General features: G+C 50.5%; 1 protein-coding gene across 2 annotated transcripts in view; it reads left to right on the top strand.

Annotated features, from left to right (window-relative positions):
* The window catches only part of LRSAM1 (leucine rich repeat and sterile alpha motif containing 1), a 41,042-nt gene that overhangs the window by 16,118 nt on the left and 5,519 nt on the right, over window positions 1-19,405 (top strand). Inside the window, exons 12-23 of one of the 2 annotated variants that reach the window (XM_045563381.1) lie at window positions 2,388-2,417; window positions 2,801-2,923; window positions 3,237-3,376; window positions 4,274-4,318; window positions 6,198-6,268; window positions 10,048-10,147; window positions 11,619-11,706; window positions 12,699-12,773; window positions 14,326-14,406; window positions 15,900-15,995; window positions 17,979-18,077; window positions 19,044-19,175. In XM_045563381.1, the coding sequence (XP_045419337.1) occupies window positions 2,388-2,417; window positions 2,801-2,923; window positions 3,237-3,376; window positions 4,274-4,318; window positions 6,198-6,268; window positions 10,048-10,147; window positions 11,619-11,706; window positions 12,699-12,773; window positions 14,326-14,406; window positions 15,900-15,995; window positions 17,979-18,077; window positions 19,044-19,175 (1,080 nt within the window). The remainder of the gene's footprint in view (window positions 1-2,387; window positions 2,418-2,800; window positions 2,924-3,236; window positions 3,377-4,273; window positions 4,319-6,197; window positions 6,269-10,047; window positions 10,148-11,618; window positions 11,707-12,698; window positions 12,774-14,325; window positions 14,407-15,899; window positions 15,996-17,978; window positions 18,078-19,043; window positions 19,176-19,405) is intronic. The other variant, XM_045563382.1, reaches the window with a different exon arrangement.

Genomic DNA, 19,405 nt, shown 5'->3' with positions numbered 1-19,405 from the left:
CAGTGAGCTGGCATAGGACGGCATGCAGGAGGAAGCTCAGCGAGGGTCACCACGTCAGCCTGGGTGCACCCTCTGCCCCAAGCCTGGAGGCTCATGAACCAGGGTCCTCTGACCCTGGGGGCAAAGAGGGAGTGGCCATCGCAGGAGACAGGGGGTGCCAGCTGCCTATGGGTTTGGCTTCATATCTTCAGTGATTCTTTTATTGATTTCTGTTCCTGGATACCACCTTCCCTGTTTTCCACTGCATTTGTGATTTTATATTTCTTCTGCCAGTTCAAGAATTGGAGAGGGAAGAGATTACTATCTGGGAAAATTGGGCCAATTTATATTCTCAGAAAGTATTTGCAATATACATACCTGCTAAAGGATTAGCGCTGAACGTAGAAGCTTCTTTCAAATCGTAAGAAGAAAACCATCCCAATAGAAAAAATAGCCCAAGGATATATCAATAGATACTTCACCAAATAAAAAATGCAAATGGTCAATAAACATTAAAAAATGCCAACATTGCCAGTAATTAGAGGCACGTAAATTAAATCAACAGTGAAATACCATTGCCCACCTCAGACTGGCATAAGTTTTGGCTTGACAATTTCTGTTGGCCAGAGTAGAGGGAAGCAGGTGTCCTCACACACTGCTCTTGGGAGTGCAAATTGGTACCAATGATTTGTAGGATAATTAAACAATAGATGTCAAAAATTTAAATGGTCATAGCCCACGATCCAGAAGTTCCATGTCTAGGTATAGTCCGCAGAGAATCACTTGCGTGAGGAGATATTTACAAGAAGGTCCACGGCAGCCTTATTTGTAGTAGTGAAGTATTGGAAGCCCCTCCATGTCTGTCAGTAGGTTGGGGCGGTAACTGGGTCATGGCCACACCTAGGCATAGAGCATTTTAGACTCAGCTCGTCGGGACATGTGGATGAGTGATGAAGGCATGCTGCAGAACAGAGGAGCACAGCCTATTTCCATTTTTTTATGTTTAAAAAGAAAAAAATACATAAGAAAACAGATCAGTAGTCACCAGCAGTTGAGAGTGGGAGGAGGAGTTGATGAAGAAGCGGCACAAGGGAATTTTGGGGGTGACGGAATGTTCTATATCTTGATTGTGGTGGAGGTTACATCACATATGCATTTGTCAAAATTCATAGCACTGTTCACTAAAAAGGTTTGAATTTTATAGTAAATTATACTTAATTTAAAAAAGTTTATATATATGTACATGCACACAAATATATATTTTTTTTCCAAAGGCACAAATTGTATGTGTGTAGATACGTGGCCTTGGGACTGACAGTGATAGTTAGATCTGGGTGTGGGACGGGAGGGCCAGGAGTGGTCAGTAAGTGCTTTAGTTTTATATGCCATTTTTTAAACTTTTACAAGGAGAATACATTCAGATGTTATCTATATAATTAAAGATTAGTTTAAAAGTTATACTTCTGCCATTGGTGTAGGAAAAATCCTATTTGTAGAATGCTGCTTTTACGATTGAAACACAGACTGATCCTGGTCTCAGAGCAGGATAACCAAATAAAAGGACCATTAAAAACCGTGTGTGTGTGTGTGTGTGTGTGTGTGTGTGTGTTGATGTTTAATTGTAAAGTAATTCATGCTCCTTGTTATAAATTTAAACAATATAGACAATTGTAAAGTAAGTGAACATCAACTCTCCTGCCCTGTCATCCTATCCCCTGGAGGTGGGCATCTTTAACTGACTAACGAATGTCCTTCCAGACTTTTGTCTCAATGCCTATATACATATGCTGAGAGTTAAGTTGTCTTTACAAAAGTGGGATCATGCGCCACATAGGTGAAGGATGGTGACATCTTTTTCCAAAACTACGTGCATGTTCACCCCACTGACGGTTGCAATAATAGTCCGGTGCATGGCTGCATCATGACTGACTGACATAATCACCTGTTGATGGATTTGTGAGTTCTTTCCAGTGTTTTTGCTCTTTTGAGTAATTCTGCAGGAGCTTGTACAGACACCTTTGTGCATTTGTGAGTGTCTGGGTAGAACTGGACACTGCAGGTGTGTTGTGCAGACATCCAAGGAAATCAAATTTCCCATTTCTTGTTCTTCTTTTTGGAGCACTATGCCTGCTCAGTGCTGCCTCCCCAGAACTGTCTAGAAGGGCTCCTTCCCTCTCTTTCCTATGGTGCTGAGCATACGGTAGCAGCCCCATGGTTCTCACCCTGGTGTCCCCTGGAACCACCTTGGGCCCTGGGCAGCACCCATGTGCCCAGCCCCTCCGTTCTGACACCGTAGTCCAGACGGGCTATAGTCTGTCTGATGTCGGGCTGCCCAGGTGATCCTGTGCACATGCCAGTGAGGGCCACTGCTGCCACATTCTCTTGACCACCATCTTTTTTCCCCCCAGAATAGGTTCTCGGACTATGAGAAGAGGAAGGTAAGAAAATGCCTTTTCTCCTGTCACTTTTTTCTCACTAAAGATCTCAACTCATAAAATATTTGAGAAAATGACTTTTTCCTGGCTCTAATTAGAGGTTAAAGTAATGCTTTCCTCTTACACGCATTGTCTGCTGCATGCTCGTGCAACTCAGCTGGGTGGTAGAGGATCTCCATTTCACAGATGAGGCGACTGAGGCTCTAAATCACCACCAGCCTTTGCCTGTGAACAGCCTGATTTATTACACCTGGGCCCCGGGGCAGGGGCGGGGTTGCTCAGCATAAGACCTGCGGCCTGCACAGTTCAGTGTTGGGGGCGGATTCACCTGTGTCCTAACGCCCACAGGGCTGTGCCGACAGTCCCCGGGATCTGTGTTCTTGCAGGAACAGAAGATGCTGGAGAAACTGGAGTTTGAACGGCGCCTGGAACTCGGGCAGCGAGAGCATGCCCAGCTCCTGCAGCAGTGCAGCAGTCAGAAGGACGAGATCCTTCAGACGGTCAGGGAGGTTTGTGAGCAGCCCAGTGGCCTCCTGGCTCAGGCTGAGGTCCCCCCGAAGTGGGAAGGCAATGGGATTAAGCTGTCACTTCCATCCCGCAGCACCTAAGAGGGCCCTTAAAATCACCCAGTCCAGCCTCCTGTGTGCAGGTGGTCACTCTGAGGCCTATGGGGGAGGAACTGAGGTCACACAGAAAGGACTGGCAAGGCAGGATGGGAAAGCCACTGTCCTAACCCCAGTCAGTGTTCCTCACAGCCTACAGCATTTTAGGGGGTCCCAGCTGGCTCAGGACCTCCGCCCACCCGCTCCCTGACTGCCACAGGAGCAGTCTCGGCTGGAGCAGGGCCTGAGTGAGCGCCAGCGCTACCTCGATGCAGAGCGGCAGCGGCTGCAGGAACAGCTGAAGCAGACGGAGCAGAACATCTCCACCCGCATCCAGAAGCTCCTGCAGGAGAATCAGAGGTCAGGCTCCTGTCCTCCAGCCCGACTCACAGTCCTCCCCTCAGGTGATACCCTGGAGGAGCCTGGGACAAAGGGTCCGTTTCTCCCTCAAGCCTCTGCTCCTGCCCAAGGCTTCCATTGTTAGAATCCAGTCTGGGTGCTTTGATTTGCACCAACTTACAGGGGATAGAATCAAATCTGGGCACTCCAGGGTCTGGCTTCTTGTCATGGGACTCCTACTGATTGGACTGTGGCCTCGGGCAATTGTTTCCCCACTGGGCCTCAAGTTTCCCATCCATAAAGGAGCGAGTTTAACAAGATCACTGGGATCACATCCTGCTCCAATATTTTGGGTCCCACGTAACCCCTTGCCCAGAGGTCAGCCTTTCACCTTGTAGTGAGATTTGCCTTAAGGAATCCTGTATAGGGTAGGAGCTACTAAGACCTGCTTCTAGAGCAGGTCCTGATGGGGCTGGGGAGAAAGGAGGCCTGAGATGTCTCATTAGGGGGCCATTGCAGGAAGATCACGGACACAGGCTTCAGCCGCAGGCCCTGCTTCCCCTTCTCTCCCCCGAGTCACTAGCTCCTCCATCACCGGCAGTTTCCAAGTGCCTCAGTGAGTCTGGGAAAGCTGCCATTTGTTGGGTGTTTCCTATATGCCAAACATGATATATATGATTCCTTATTTATGCTTATAAATACCGCCAAGTAATTTTATTTATTTTTATTATTCCCATTTCACAGGTGAGGAAACCTGGGGCTTGGAGTGGTTTGAGTGACTGGCTGAGAACCCAGAACTCCTAAGTGACGGGACTCGGGCACCCCTAGCCCAGTTGCTAAGCCCCCTCTGCACAGCTGCACGGTGAGGCGGGACAGGCCTGCTAGTGACTGCAGGGACCTTTTTGGTTTTCTCCACAGACAAAAGAAAAGTTCTGAGATTTTGAAGTCACTGGAAAATGAAAGGTAAGTGTTCTTCCAGTGGGGCGGAGATTTAGGGAGAAAATGTCTTGTGAGTCTCCAGAAGATTGTCCTAGAAAGTTTCCCTAAAGCTAAAAGGAGATTCATCTCCTTAGAGAATATTTAGTTAAAAAGAATCACTGCTTTCAAGTTTGTTAAAACTTGTGTACACTCCTGAGAAAAATTCAGAGATATGAATAAAGCTGGATGGATAATGTCCAACTATATTTCTAGTATAAAAATTGAGAAAAAATCCATATTTCTGGAAAGAGAATTTAGTTACATAAATTATGTACAACGGAATAATCTGTAGCCGTTAAATGTCCTTTAGAAGAATATTCCTCGTTAAGAGATAACATCACGAGATATTGCTAAGTAGAAAAGTGACCACTGCATCAAAAGCAGAATTTTTTGTATATATTTTTCCTGTGAGAGTCTTGCTCTGTCACCCGGAGCTAGAGAGCAGTGGCATCCTCATACCTCACTGCAACCTCAAACTCCTGGGCTCAGGCGATCCTTCCAGCTCGGCTTCCCAGAGTATATTATTTTTTAAAGATAGTCTGTGTGAGTATGTTTGCAGAAAGTAAAAGGACCCTCCCCAAATGTTAACACTGAACATTTTTGAGAGGTGGGAACTACAGGTGATGGATGATCTTTCCTTTTTTTTCCCCTTTGTTTTGTATATTTTGAAGTTTACTGCATTGAGGGACCCCACTTCTGTAATTAGAAAAGATGGCGGGGGGATGAACTCCACCGCCCTCCCTTTCTGGAGATGATGACTGTGAATCCCTCCTGGTTCTCTGGGATCCCAAGATAGCAGCATGGTCTTTGAGCTGTCCTGCGGGAGCCTCCTCTCCCACAGTCAGCCCAGCCTTCTATGCCCCCGGCTGCCTGGCAGGGCCTTCTGGAGGGCACTTCCTTGCGGGTGGGAGGTGGCCCCATTATCCTGCCCACTTCAGCTGTGGTGCTGGTAGCCAGCGTGGTCAGGGCCGAGCTGAGTGGTGGCCGGTGGCATCATTCATTCAGCGCCCAGTGACGGAGTGTCTTCTCTGTGCTGGGCCTGGCTGGGCGGCCAGATCCCACTTCCCCTTGGACAGCCTGTGCTCCTGGGCAGGAGGCAGAGGAACTTGGCAGTGCAGGCTTCTTCCAACTAAGTCAGACCTTGCAGGAACGTTAAAGGATGTTATTCCTTCCAAGCCACTGTCATCCGTTTCTTGTGGCAGGGGAGAAGCACACGCACAGCATGTGCATGTATATATGTAATTACCTTTTTTATTTTCACTTATTTTATCATGGATGTATTTCCATACCAAAAACCTCATTATTTGAAACAGTTGTTGCATATTCCACTATATGACTTTACTATCATTTATTTAATTAGCCCTCTGTTCATGGATTTTTGTTTCCAGTTTCTCATAATTACAAACAATATTATGGTGAACATTTTCTAAATTTATGCATTATTTTTGAAGGAAGTATTCAAAGAACATTTTACTAGGTGCCAATTTGTCTCCCTGTCGTCGCCATCTGTGGTGGTTACCAGTTGTCTTAATCTCAACTAACCTGATAAGAAAAGAATATTTACTTTCCTTATTACCAGTGATGTTAAGCACCTTTCCAGATGTTTATTGGTCACTTGAATTTAAGCACTGGCTGTTTGCATTCTTTGCCTATTTTTCTAAGGGAATGTTTGTCTTTTTATGCAAGATATTCTAACTACAAGGTTGAAGGTTAACAGAACCCCAAGGGATGCAGTGAGTATTCAGAGAGCACATCTAGGTTGGCACAACAGGGAGGGCTTCCTGGAGGAGGTGGTATTCATCTGCTGGGATTCCCTGTTGGAAGTGTTACATTTGCTGAATGAATGGGTGAATTTTTTTTCTAGAATAAGAATGGAACAGTTGATGTCCATAACCCAGGAGGAGACTGAGAACCTGCGGCGACGCGAGGTTGCCTGTGAGTTGTGGGTTGGGGCTGCGAGCTGCGAGCTGCCTGGGCTGACAGAGTGGACAGCCCTCTCTCTGTTGGTCATGTGTGGAGGATCTTGGTCCATTTTGTGTTGCTACAAAGGCATGGGTAATTTATAAAGAAAAGATGTTTATTTGGCTCACGGTTCTGCAGGCTGTACGAGAAACCTGGCACCAGCATCCGCTTCTGTTGAGGGCCTCAGGGAGCTTTACTCATGGCAGAATGGGGTACAGGTGTGTCAGAGGGGAGGAGGTGCCGGCCCTTCTTTTTTTTTTTTTTTTTTGAGACAGTCTCACTCTGTCCCCATGCTGGAATGCAGTGGCCTCATAATAGCTCACTGCATCCTCGAACTCCTGGGCTCAAAGGATCCTCTTGGCCAGGCTCTTGTTACCAATCTGATCTGTGGGAACTAATAGAGTGAGAACTCACCCATTACCATAAGGCTGTAACTACCTCCATTACAGCCATTCATGAGGGATCGGCCCCATGACCCAAACACCTCCCACTACCCCCTGCCTCCAACACTGGGGATCAAATTTCAGCACGCGATTTGGAGGGGACACATCTGAACTGTCTCAAGAGGACACTGAGGATTAGCCCTTGAGAGGGGCAGTCAGTTCCAGCCATGGAGCACGGGCCCTGGGATCAGGCCAGTGTGTATTCATAGTCCCAGCTCAGATACCAACCTGTGACCTCAGACACATTCCTGGCCCCTGACTTTTCTGAGCCTTGGTATTCTTAGCTATATGATGGGAATGATCCTCCCCTAGCTCAGAAGGCCATTGAGGGGGACCAGATGGGGTGAGGTCTGGCATAGCTGTGTATCTCTCAGATCTAGCTATCCTGGTCCTGTCATTAGGAGCTGTTGTTGCCACCTCTTGTGCCCTTGGGAGCTCTCCCCCACCCGTCATTTCCCATGAGTGGTCCTGGATGCCACATTGTCCATGTAATGAGAGGGCCTCCCCTGATGGATCCTGAGAACTTGCAGACCATGTTTAAGGAAGGCTAAGGAGTCAGTTCCTCATCCTTATTTGAAATGAGAGCTGAGGTCCAGCACAGTGGCTAACGCCTGTAATCCTAGCATTTTGGGAGGATCACTTGAGGCTAGGAGTTTAAGACCAGCCTGGGCAACACAGTGAGACCCTGCCTCTACAAAACATTTTTTTAAAAAACAGCCAGGTGTGGTGGCACGTACCTGTAGTCCCAGCTACTCAGGAGGCTGAGGCAGGAGGATCACTTAAGTCCAGGACTTTCAGGTTGCAGTGAGCTGTGATGACGCCACTGCACTCTAGTCTGGGCCTCAGAGCAAGACCCTGTCTCAAAAAAATAAATATGTAAATAAATAAATAAGGCCCGGGTGTGGTGGCTCACGCCTGTAATCCTATCACTCTGGGAGGCTGAGACAGGAGGACCACTTGAGGTCAGGAGTTCGAGACCAGCCTGAGCAAGAGCAAGACCCCATCTTTACTAAAAATAGAAAAAATTAGCCAGGTGTGGTGACACATGCCTGTAGTCCCAGCTACTCGGGAGGCTGTCTGAATGAGTGAATGAATGAATGCTGAATGTTTATCAAAGTAACTGTGTAGGAATGGGATCAGTGTCAGGGACTTTTGTTTCCCCCTTTCCAAACCTCTCTATTGCTCATTTTTTAACATGAGCATATCCTATTTTTTATAACTAAAAAATTTCAATAAAAATAACAAAAAGGCAGAAAAAGGTAACATCCAGAGTTGTTGGAGGTGTACAGTACTGGGCTGTCCTGTGTGCTGCCAAAGGGAGTATAAATTGGCAGGGTCTTTTCAGAGGGTAGGAAGGGTAACCTAGGTGTATTATATGGCCTTAAAACTGTGCACGTCCAAGAATTATTCTTGGGAAATAATCAAATAATCAGATGTGCTCAAAGATGTTTGAGCAAATATTTATTGAAATATCATTTGATAATTTTTTAAAAAGAATCCAAGTGCTCCAAAGTAGAGGTTTATCTAAATAAACTTTGGTAAACCATGTACCGTAGTGCTCTGCAGCCATTAAGATTGCATCACCATGTTATCATGGGGAAGTATTCATAAAAATTGAGAAGTGGTATGTTTGGTATGATGCTGTTTTTTTGTTTTGTTTTTTGAGACAGAGTCTTGCTCTGTTGCCAAGGCTAGAGTGCCATGGTGTCAGCCTAGCTCACAGCAACCTCAAACTCCTGGGCTCAAGCGATCCTACTGCCTCAGCCTCCCAAGTATCTGGGACTATACGCATGTGCCACCATGCCCAGCTAATTTTTCCTGTATATTTTTAGTTGTCCAGCTCATTTCTTTCTATTTTTAGTAGAGACGGGGTCTCGCTCTTGCTCAGGGTGGTCTCAAACTCCTGACCTTAAGCGATCCTCCAGCCTCGGCCTCCCAGAGTGCTAGGATTACAGATGTGAGCCACCGCGCCCGGCCTGTTTCTATTTTTACTTGCCCGGCTCAATTTTTCCATTTTTGGTAGAGATGGGGTCTCGCTCTTACTCAGGCTGGTCTTGAACTCCTGACCTCAAGCAATCCTTCCCCCTCAGCCTCCCAGAGTAGTTATGATACTGTTTTAATTTTTTTACTGTGGTAAAATAGACATAGCAAATTTACCATGTTAACCATTTTTAAATACGCAGTTCAGTGACATTATTGTTATACAATCATCACTACCATCCATGTCCAGAACTTTTTTGTCTTCTTCAACTGAAATTGTCCCCATTAAACACTAACTCCCCATTCTCCCTCTCTGCAGCCCCTGTAGAGCCACCATTCCTCTTTCTGTCTCCATGAATTGACTGTTCTGAGTGCCTCATACATGCGGAATCCTGCAGTATTTCTTCTTTTGTGTCTGGCTTATTTCACTTCACACAATGTCCTCAGGTTCATCCATGTTGTAGCATGTGTAAGAGCTTCCTTCCTTTTTAAGGCTGAATAATATTTCATTGCCTGTATATACCACATTTTCTTTATCCATTTCTGTCAGTGGGCATTTGGGTTGTTTCCACCTTTTGCTTATTGTGAATAATGCTGTCATGAACATGGGTGTACAAATATCTGTTTTAGTCCCAGCTTTCAATTCTTTTAATTTTTAGATCTATAAATATGTAAAAAAGTTGACTGAAAGAATATATATCGAAATGTGGGGGCCAGGCGCAGTGGCTTACGCCTGTAATCCTAGCACTCTGGAAGGCTGAGACAGGAGGATTGCTCAAGGTCAGGAGTTCGAGACCAGCCTGAGCAAAAGCAAGACCCCGTCTCTACTAAAAATAGAAACAAATTATCTGGACAACTAAAAATACATATATAGAAAAAATTAGCTGGGCATGGTGGCACATGCCTTGTATTTCCAGCTACTCGGGAGGCTGAGGCAGTAGGATCGCTTAAGCCCAGGAGTTTGAGGTTGCTGTGAGCTAGGCTGATGCCACTGCACTCCAGACCGGGCAACAGAGCGAGACTCTGTCTCAAAAAAAAAAAAAAAAAAAGAATATATATCAAAATTTAATAATACTTTTGAGTGACAAGATCATAGAAGATTGTGTGTGTGCTATTCAGTGTTTTACGATTAGCCTTCCAAGCTTAAGTTACCTTTATAGTTAAAAGAAAAAAAGATTTTTTTTTTTATGGGTGACTATCAGGTAGGTGACCAGGCGAAGCCGCAGGGCTGTGCCTCAGCTCCAGGGGAAATCCCTGCTGCATCCCCAGCCCGGCTACCCCAGGAGCAGCTGCCCCTCTCTCAGCCCACCCCACCCCGTGTTTCCACAGCCGCCATGCAGCAGATGCTGACCGAGAGCTGTAAGAACCGGCTCCTCCAGATGGCCTACGAGTCTCAGAGGCAGAACTTGGTCCAGCAAGCCTGTTCCAGGTAAGATAAGGAAGAGGAGTCCCAGGTGAGGGAGTCAGGGGAGCTGGCTCAGGGCCCAAGACTACGGGCGAGAGCTGAGCACTGGGACCCCCTGCCCTGGGCCACCCCAGTCCTGGCTGCACTCTCAGGGCCAAGGAGCGCCTGGTCTCCTGAGTTTTCTAGCTGGACCCCATGATTCAGTGTTGGGTTGTGATAAAGGATAATAGTCACTCCCATTTCCCATGCACTTCCCGTGTGCCAGGCACTTAGGAGATATGTTGCATTAGCCAATAATCATTTTACAGTCACAACTCGGGTTCTGAGAAGCTATGTAACACATCGGAGGAAGCACAGCTAGCAGTGGCAGGGCCAGGATTTGAGCCCTGGCAGAGTGGAGGAGTGTGCTCTCGACTGTGTGCACTCCAAGGGCCTCAAGGTTGGGAGTCGGATACACTGGAGGGATGGGTGAGAAGTTGCTGTCACACTGATGGCCACTCTGGAGTCAGGCTCACCAAGCCCACCATGGCCCTGTAGGTTTGTGGAAGGTTCCACAGGTGCCCAGCAAAGCAGTGGAGGAAAGCTCAGTCAGTGCTTGGGAGCCCTAGACAGGGACACGCCAGCAGCCCTGGGTACCCTGTGTGTCTCCTCCCGTGCAGGTGACTGGCATAGCGGCCACCCTTCCAGGCACCAGGACCATGCCAACCTCCCCCTGTGTCCCTGTAGATGCAGGATTTGTCCCCCCTTTCCTGATGTATGACATTATGCTTAGGAGTGAGTACAGGCACCAGGTCAGACAGACCTGGATTCAGGTCCCACTTCCACTTGCTGTGAAGTCTTGGTCGAGCACTTTCTTCCCTGAGCCTCAAATTTCTTATAAAAATGGGGATAAACCTCAGTACCTATCCCTAGAGTCGTTGGAGGATTTGATGAGCATTAATGAGCCTTATGCCCGGCACATGAGGGTCCAATAAACAATTGCTATTGTTATGAAACAAACTCAAACCTAAGATTGTACCAAAGCATGGACATACGTGAGGGTGTATGTTCTTGTGCCAAAATCACCAGACTTGTGTGGAGGGCGAGAGCCGCTTCAGGCCAGGGCAAGAATGCTGGGAAGGGCGGCTTTGTCACTTTGACCTCCATGTGGCTCACTTGGGTGTTGTGAGCTCTCTGTCCATGGATATGGCTGGGCAGAGGCCAGGCATCCACTTCAGGGGTGCGGGAGAGGGGATTCTGGTGGATGGTCTGGTGGCAGGACCTGGGAGATTCTCTCTCCCACCTCCCAACCCAATCACCTTCCTTCCAGGGCCGTGGGATCCCCACAGGCTCCGTGTCTGTGCCCCGCCACCCTGGGGCCTGGCTCCCCGCAGGCGCCACACTGGTATTGTTGAATGAATGAATGGGTTATCTTGGTCTCCTCCGAGGTGCCTGGCACAAAGTAGGTGCTCAGGAAATGCTCTGAGAGTGTATGAATTTGCTGTCTTTCTGGCAGCATGGCTGAAATGGATGAACGGTTCCAGCAGATTCTGTCGTGGCAGCAGATGGATCAGAGCAGAGCCATCACCCAGATCCTGCAGGAGGTGAGCCCTGGCCCAGCGTGGAGAAAGGGTCGGGAGGGGGTGCACGGGAGCCAGGGCAGAGCCTCAGTGTTCCACCCAGAGCCCTGTCCCAGGCAGCGTTAAGACTCAAGGGGCTTAGTGACCCTAGAAATATATAAATGATTGGCTGAGGGGCAGGGAGAGGCCTCTGGGGGACCCGAGGGTGTGCAGTAGTCAATGGAACCTAGGGAAGCACCATTCCTGCTCCCTGAGGGGCTCCCCGATCCTGTGCAGGGGGCGCCATTGGGAGACTTAAGGGGCAGGAGGTGATGGTGTCACACCACGGAGGTCAGCCATGGAGATCGCTGTGGGACCTCTGACCTCTTTTCATGTCAGCCCACCGTGCCACTTTCTGCTTTTCCGACTGTGTAGCAGGTGCAGGGTAGAGCCCTCAAACGGATGAAATGAAGGACCCCACGAGCTCCTCCCCTCCTGGCTCCATGTTGTTCTGTTCAGCCTTGTCCCTGCAGCCCGCGGAAGTCTCCCTCACCCCTCCCCTTTCCCCTCGAGCGTCATCCTGCCTTGCCCAGCCCCTCCCCCGTTTCTCCCCGACTCCAGTCTCTGTCTAAAATGGTTTGACTTAGCGTTTGGGGGTCTTGTCTGAGGAAGATCCTCTGTTTCTCAGAGAGGGCGAGGCTCGGGAGCTGGACAGACTTGGCGCGTGTCCCAGCGCCAGCCGGCTCACATCTCCGTGCCTCGCTCTCCTGCTCTGGGAAGTGGGACAGTGACAGCGGCCAGGCCGTTGCCGTGGTGCAAATGCAGCCTGCGGTGCAGGTCAAGTGCCTGGCAGTGGCCTGCCCAGAGTGAGCCCCGATGTCATTTTAAGATTTAAATGAGTGAGGTGAAAAGTAATTTCTCTCTCGTAAGCCGAAAGCCATAAGTTAAGGTGTCCTGTGCGCTGCTTCTCCCCGGGTGGGCGGGCTGCAGGGAAAGGCAGGTGCGCGCCGTGCTGAGCGCGCTGGGCTCTGTTGCAGAGCACCATGCAGAAGGCTGCGTTCGAGGCGCTCCAGGTGAAGAGAGACCTGATGCATCGGCAGATCAGGAATCAGGTGAGTGCCGGTGCTGTGGCCCCCAGATCTGCCCTCCCAGCTCTCGGAGACTGGCAGAGTGGCTCAGCAGGGCTGCAGGTGGCAGCAGTTGAGGTTTGAACCCCAGCCCCTTGGCCTGCCAGCTCGGCAAGAGGACTTCACTCACAGAGAGGCCTCAGGGGCTCACGGGAGGGCGCTTACAGTCCTGGCCAGAGTCATGCCAGCAGATGCAGCCTGCTCGAGCTGCCTCCACGAGGCCTGGGCCGGGAGGGCAGCACTAACGTGTGGCCTTGGCTGCCGGGCAGCCTGTGTGCTGACTCTGCCTCAGGCAGGACTCCCTGGTGGGACGGAGCAACCTGCGCAGATCCCAGACTGACGCAGGCGTCCGCGGGGCAGGCTGGATCTCCCACGCGGGGACAGGGAGGGCCGTGGGCCTCTGTGGGTCCCAGGCTGGCTGAGGAGTGGCCTCGGCCCAGGAGGGGAGGGGTCAAGCTCCTGTCCAGGCTCCTCTGCTGACCTGCGGGGTGGCCACTGCCTGCTGAGTGGCCCAGGGCCTTGGGGATGAAGGGAGCTTCAGGCCATGGGAACGCGCCTCTCATCATACCAGCACACTTCGAATTTCACGTATCGCGTGGTTTTTTCTTTCTATTCCTTTCTTTTTCTTTTCTTTTTTTTTCTTTTTTTTTTTTTTTGACCAAAACCAACCTACCTTTTTTATTTCCCTCTTTGATTTCAATCCCCCATTGCCGGACATGAAGCTCATTCCTCTGACCAGGGGTTGGTGGGGTCATAGGGACTTAGGGATAAAGGTCATAGGATCACGGGAACAGGGTAGAAGTCACCGGCTGTGGGGTCTTACCCCCAGACAGTCTCACTGTGGGTTGTTGTGACCCACCAGGCTAGCTGTTCCCCTTCAGACCCTCAGCAGGGCCATCCCAGAGAAAGGGCTCTCTCGCTAACCTGCTCTGTGTCCTTGGGCAAGTTACTTAACCTCTCTGAGCCTCAGTTTTCTTGTCCGTAAAATGGAGGCAATAATACCTCCTAACAGCCAGAGGAGCATTGATGAAATGATGTGTACAAAATGCACAGGCCTAGCACACAATAGGTGCTCAGTACCTAGCAGCTCCTGCTGTCCTTACTGTTCAATCACTTCCCTCAGCCTCGGCTCTCCCCTGGGGCAGCTACAGAGAGAAACAGGAGAATTTGACCAGTAAGAGGCTCAGTGATAATTCTGTGTCTGTTGTTTGCCCTGGCCTGGATCTGAAAGGAAAGCCCCTTCCTCGCTCCACATGCCTTTCTTCGGCACCCACTCTGAAACAGACCCTCTTGGTCAGTGACATTGGCCAAGCCAAGCATGTCCCCGCCCCGGGGCATGTAGAACCGAGAAATAACTGGTTCTTTTGAAACCCTCTTGATGAGGTTCCTGAGGCCTACAAGTTCTCCTCATTCCAGAGCCTCCCCAGACTCCCCCAGAAAGGTTTCTTAGACCCCACTTGGCCGTCTGAGAGTAGCAGCACAAAACTGAACCATGGTTAATGTGAATAAAAAATCCCCTGTCTCATCTTCTGTTTAGATTAAGTTAATAGAAACTGAGTTATTGCAGCTGACACAGCTGGAGTTAAAGAGGAAATCCCTGGACACAGAGACACTACAGGTATGTAGGGCTCCCAGGCCTGCCCGCCCCCTCCCCCTCCCGCGGTGAGATCCCCTCCCGGTGCCCCCCAGCTCCTTGGCAGCTGCCCGTCAGCCCAGGGTGTGGGGAGCTTCTCCAGCAGACGGAGGGCAGGTCTCCTCTGCGGCTGGGACGCTGAAAAAGTTCCCCAGCCCCAGAAGGCCAAGCGCAGGCCGGGGTTAGAGGTCGGGTAGCCTGTTGCTAGGCAGGAGGGTCAGAGGAAGGAGGGTTTCATTGCCAAGGCTCACCCCCTCCATCTCCATCTCTGCACTGCCTTTGTTGGGAGTGGGCTCACGGCTGAGCGCCCTGTCTCTTCAAGCCACGCTTCAGGGCCGCTGGCTCCCTGGCTGCCATCCTCTGGGAAGGGAGCTTTTTGGTGTCCCCAGGATGTCTGGAGGTGATGATGGCCCAGCTGTTTCTGTGTCACTCCCCTTGAGCTCCAGCCCGGGCGTTCTGCTCACAGAGACAAGAGGGCAGCAGGCCCTGGCAGACAGTGCGCTAGACTAGCCGTCTGGGACCTTGCTGTGCGCCCTTGGTCGGGGGCCAGGGGGGCGGCCCTTCCCCTTCTCTGGACCTCAGTCTCTGTAGGTGCACACGAAGGGCTGGATGGGATGGCGTGTGAGGACATGTGTCCGTGCCAGGCATTTGAGCAGAGCCTTCCATCTGTCACTGTCCCTGTGTCTGTTCTCAGTGGAGAAGAGTCATTTCCAGGCTTCTCAGTGCAGTGAGGGTGCTGGGGTGAGGTCTGGAGCCCTGGTCTCAGGTCAGCCACAGGTGTGCTGTGTGCCCTTAGGCAGGTCACTGCCCCTCCAGGCCTCCCTTCTCCCCTCCGTAAGATGGAAGTCATCATCCAGGCCCAGCCTGTGTCCACCCAGGGCCATCAGAGGAGGGTGAGCTAGCACAGGGAAAATCATTTGTGAGCTTCGAAATGATCATCAGAGATGAGAGGCCTGGGTCTGCTCACAGAGAAGCTGTAGCCACCATGTTTGGCGAGTGCCCTTGTCTCTGCCCATTGGTGCTGTCAGGGCCTCCATGGAGTAAGTGCAGGCGTGGAGCAGGGACACATGCAGGCTCCAGTTTGCATGTGCCTGCATTTATGTAGAGCCTTCCTCATTTGTGTGGGGTCCCACACCAACCCTCCCTGCCATTTGCCTCTGCCCACGTGCTCTGTAGTCTGTGAGACCAAAGGCGAGACCTGTGGCTTATCATTTCTTTTGTTTGATGTTTTTTACCATTCCATTGTCATCAGTCACTGGGATCCCATGCCTGCCCTCAACCCTACAAGGGAGGGGGAGATGCAGGCTTGGAGAGGGGGGACAGAGGGCCTGGAGGCGTTGGGCAGAGCCTCAAATTGAGCTGAGGACTGAGTGAGTGGGCGACCCTAGGCAAAAGCCCTTCTCGATCCTGCACCCACCACAGGGACTCCTGGGGTGCTGTGAGCTCACGGCGGCGCCCGGTGTGGTCTTGTGTTGCAGGAGATGATCGCAGAGCAGCGCTGGGCTCTCAGCTCCCTGCTCCAGCAGCTGCTCAAAGAGAAGCAGCAGCGAGAGGAAGAGCTCCGGGAAATCCTGGTACGTGTTTGGCTTCTGTGTTTAGCATCACACGTGGGTTTGCTTTTCTTAAACACACTTGCCATTTTTAGAAACACTTTTGTTATTCAAGTAGGAGTTGTTCTTCAAAGAAAAAAATGGAAAGTACAAAGGGAAAAGAATTTTACTTCTGAGAATTATCTACTGCTAACATTTTGATGCAAATTTTCCAAACATTGTGAAGCATACTTATAGCTATTCATGTATGTGCCTTTAAAACATAAAATGGCGTGTACCCCTTTGCAGCTGGCCTGTTGTCATCTGTTCTTTTCAAGTCGTTAAAACATTCCTCCCTTCTTCTGGAAAGAGGCTTAAAAAACAGAAAAACATTCCTCTACATTTTACGTGGCCGGGTTCGGATGGGCCGTCCTTTAGCCAGGCCCCTGTTGCTGAGTGTGTGGATGACTCGAGTGTCTTTGTAGCCGAGTGAGAACAGCCATGAGTACTTATTCCAGGACTTGCTATGTCTGGGCAGCCTGTTTGGTAAGCTTTGGCAGGAGCGGCTGTCCCCTGCACCCGGATGGGTTTGGCGCTGCACATTATCAGGGTGACAGAGCACCACCACTTAGGAGCGTCTCCGCCAGACCCAGGGGGCACCTGAGCAATGAGGACAGAGGCCAGGCCCACCAGCTGGGGCCGAAAAGACCAAGACATTCCCATGTCGTTGTAAATGCACCAAACGTCCTCTGAGCTCCGGTCAAGGCGGGGCCCTCTGCAGGTTTAGGAGAAGAGCGAGACCAGCTCCTTCTGGAGCCCACACGAGCCCACGTGGTGTGTTTGTGCCAATCAGAAGTTGCCTATTCCTCAGGATGCCCTACTGCCAACTTGTACGTGTTGTACTAATGTGCAGATGTGCCCTGGCATTGTGTGGCAGCAGCCACATGCTGTGGCCTCGAGCTCCTGCCCTCACTAGACCTCAGGGGACTCTCCATGTCAGGGAGGAAGCACTGTCTCAGCAGAGCACGGCCTGTCTGGGGCCTTGCCCTGCAAGGGAAGGTGTGTCTGCAGTCGGGAGGGCCGAGGACAGAAGAGGGCAGCCTGCTCAGCAAGGTCTGGGAGGGACCCCCAGCCCTCTTCGTGCGGCTGCAGTTGTTCAGAACACGACAGACCTGGGTCTGAATCCTGGCCCTGACCCTGGGTCACTAACCACTGTGAACCTCAATTTCCTCACCTACAAGGTAGAATCTACGCCACAGAGCTGTAAGAATTAAGTACACAGCACAAGCCGGCACATGGTGCTCTGAAAACGTTAGCTGCTGCTGTTATTTGTCACTAGCATCATCAGTTCACTGCTTCATCCCCCGGCACCTAGAAGGGCGCTGGGCCCAGAACACCACCCAATGAATAGTTACTGAATGGTGGGATGAAGGGATTGTTTTCAACAGCACGTTTATAATTCTTCCGCTTTGTCAGATAGTAAAGCCCACTCTAGAAGTTGCAGGTGTCCTTAGCATCCTGTATCCCCCTGCCTGACACCCGGGAGGTAGCCGAGCTTCATGGGAGGAGGCAGCGGCAAAATGCTTGCTGTCACATAGCAGACAGAGGTGTCCCTCCTAGAGGTAGTGGCAGAGTGTGGTGCCAGGTGGCAGAAGCTCAGGTTCAGATGCCGTCCTTGACCAGATGTGTGACGTCGAGCAGGTCAGCTGCCTTATCTGAGATCATTCTCAGTGGTAAATGGGGGACAGTGACATGTCCTGCCTTCCCCATTTCAGCAGTGTAAGCGGTGACACGATATGCGGGCGGGAGGGTTCTTTGTAACATACCTAGTGCCATCCACCTGCTCGGAGGAGCACAGTTCACAAGTGCCCTGTCCTTCTGGTTTTTATTTACTGATTTGTTTTCTTTTTTTTTTTCTTTCCTTTTTCTCTTTTTTTCTCCCCCCCCCCCTTCTTTTTTTCACATGTCCTGGTTCCACGGAATTATTTACTGATTTGTAACTAACATTGCTTGCTTCGTTCTTGGCAGACGGAGTTAGAAGCCAAAAGTGAAACCAAGCAGGAAAATTACTGGCTGATTCAGTATCAACGGCTGTTGAACCAGAAGCCCCTGTCCTTGAAGCTGCAAGTAAGGACCGCTGGTGCCTGCCCTGGCCACAGAGCCCGCGGGGCCTCCTTCCGGAGGTGCCTGCGGCGCCCTGCCACTCCGTCTCTCCAGTTCAATTCAGTTCATCTTTCTGGTGACTTGAGCGTGCCAGGTCCTATGCCAGGCCCTAATGGTGACAGAAATGAGAGCGAGGCAGTGTTCATTCTGGTGAGGGGAAGACAAGGCGCTGGTCGCTGCTGTGCAGGACAGAGACCGGGGTGCCCGCAGTGGGGCAAAGCCCACGCACAGGTGGGCAGGGGCCGCTGTCTGCGAGGACAGGATGGATGTGGTCCCCCTCCAGATACACATACACTTTTAAAACTTTTAATAAAAATAGAGTCATTCTATACATACCATTTTAGCAACTTGCTTTTTTCTTTTAGCCGTAGTGGTAGACGGTTCTCCAGGTACATACAGAGCTTCCTCATTATTTCCAGACAACTACATAGTGTTCAGCATGTGGATGAACCTAGTTTATTTAAAAGTCCCCTCTTGGTGGATACTTAAGATGCTTACTTTTTTTTTTGCTTTTGAGACAGAGTCTCGCTCTGTCGCCCAGGCTGGAAGCAGTGGTGCCATCAAAGCTCACTGTTACCTCAAACTTCTGGGCTCAAGCAATCCTCCTGCCTCAGCCTCCTGAGTAGCTGGGACTACAGGCGTGTCACCGTGCCTGGCTAATTTTAAATTTTTTTTCACAAAAATGGGGTCTCACTATGTTGCCCAGGCTGTAAGCTGCTTACTGTTTTCCAGTTTGCAGATAGAATAGCAGTGGACTCTCTGTGCACATATATTTCAGTGTGTTTACATGTGCATTTTTGTAGGAAAAATCCCGGGAGTACATGCTACACGTTGCTATATATATTCAAACCCTTCGTTTCCTGTTGTAAACAGTGGTTCTTCCTTCCTGTTTGTGGGGCACATGGTCTTTCCTGTGGGTCTGTCTTGCAGGAAGAAGGCCTGGAGCGCCAGCTGGTGGCCCTCCTGGAGGAGCTGTCGGCCGAGCACTACCTGCCTGTCTTTGCCCACCACCGCATCTCTCTGGACGCGCTGAGCCAGATGAGCCCTGGGGACCTGGCCAAGGTGGGAAGCGGCAGTCCTGTTGCGGGGTGGGCCCTGCCTGGGCATGGGTGACTTACTCTTCCTGCAGTTCTTGATGAGGTCTGTCATCAGCAAGTTCTCCAGGGCCCCCTTGCTTCTGGATGGCCAGAACACCCACCCATGTGCCCCCACCACCTGTGAGTGCCCTGCATCCTGTCTCGCTAGAAAAACCTGGTGGGGGGGTCCTGCTCACCCCACACGGCCCCTCCTGC

Source organism: Lemur catta, chromosome 10 (assembly GCF_020740605.2).
Source record: "Lemur catta isolate mLemCat1 chromosome 10, mLemCat1.pri, whole genome shotgun sequence".
Lineage (NCBI taxonomy): Eukaryota > Metazoa > Chordata > Mammalia > Primates > Lemuridae > Lemur > Lemur catta.
This window is presented reverse-complemented; position numbering and strand designations above follow the sequence as displayed.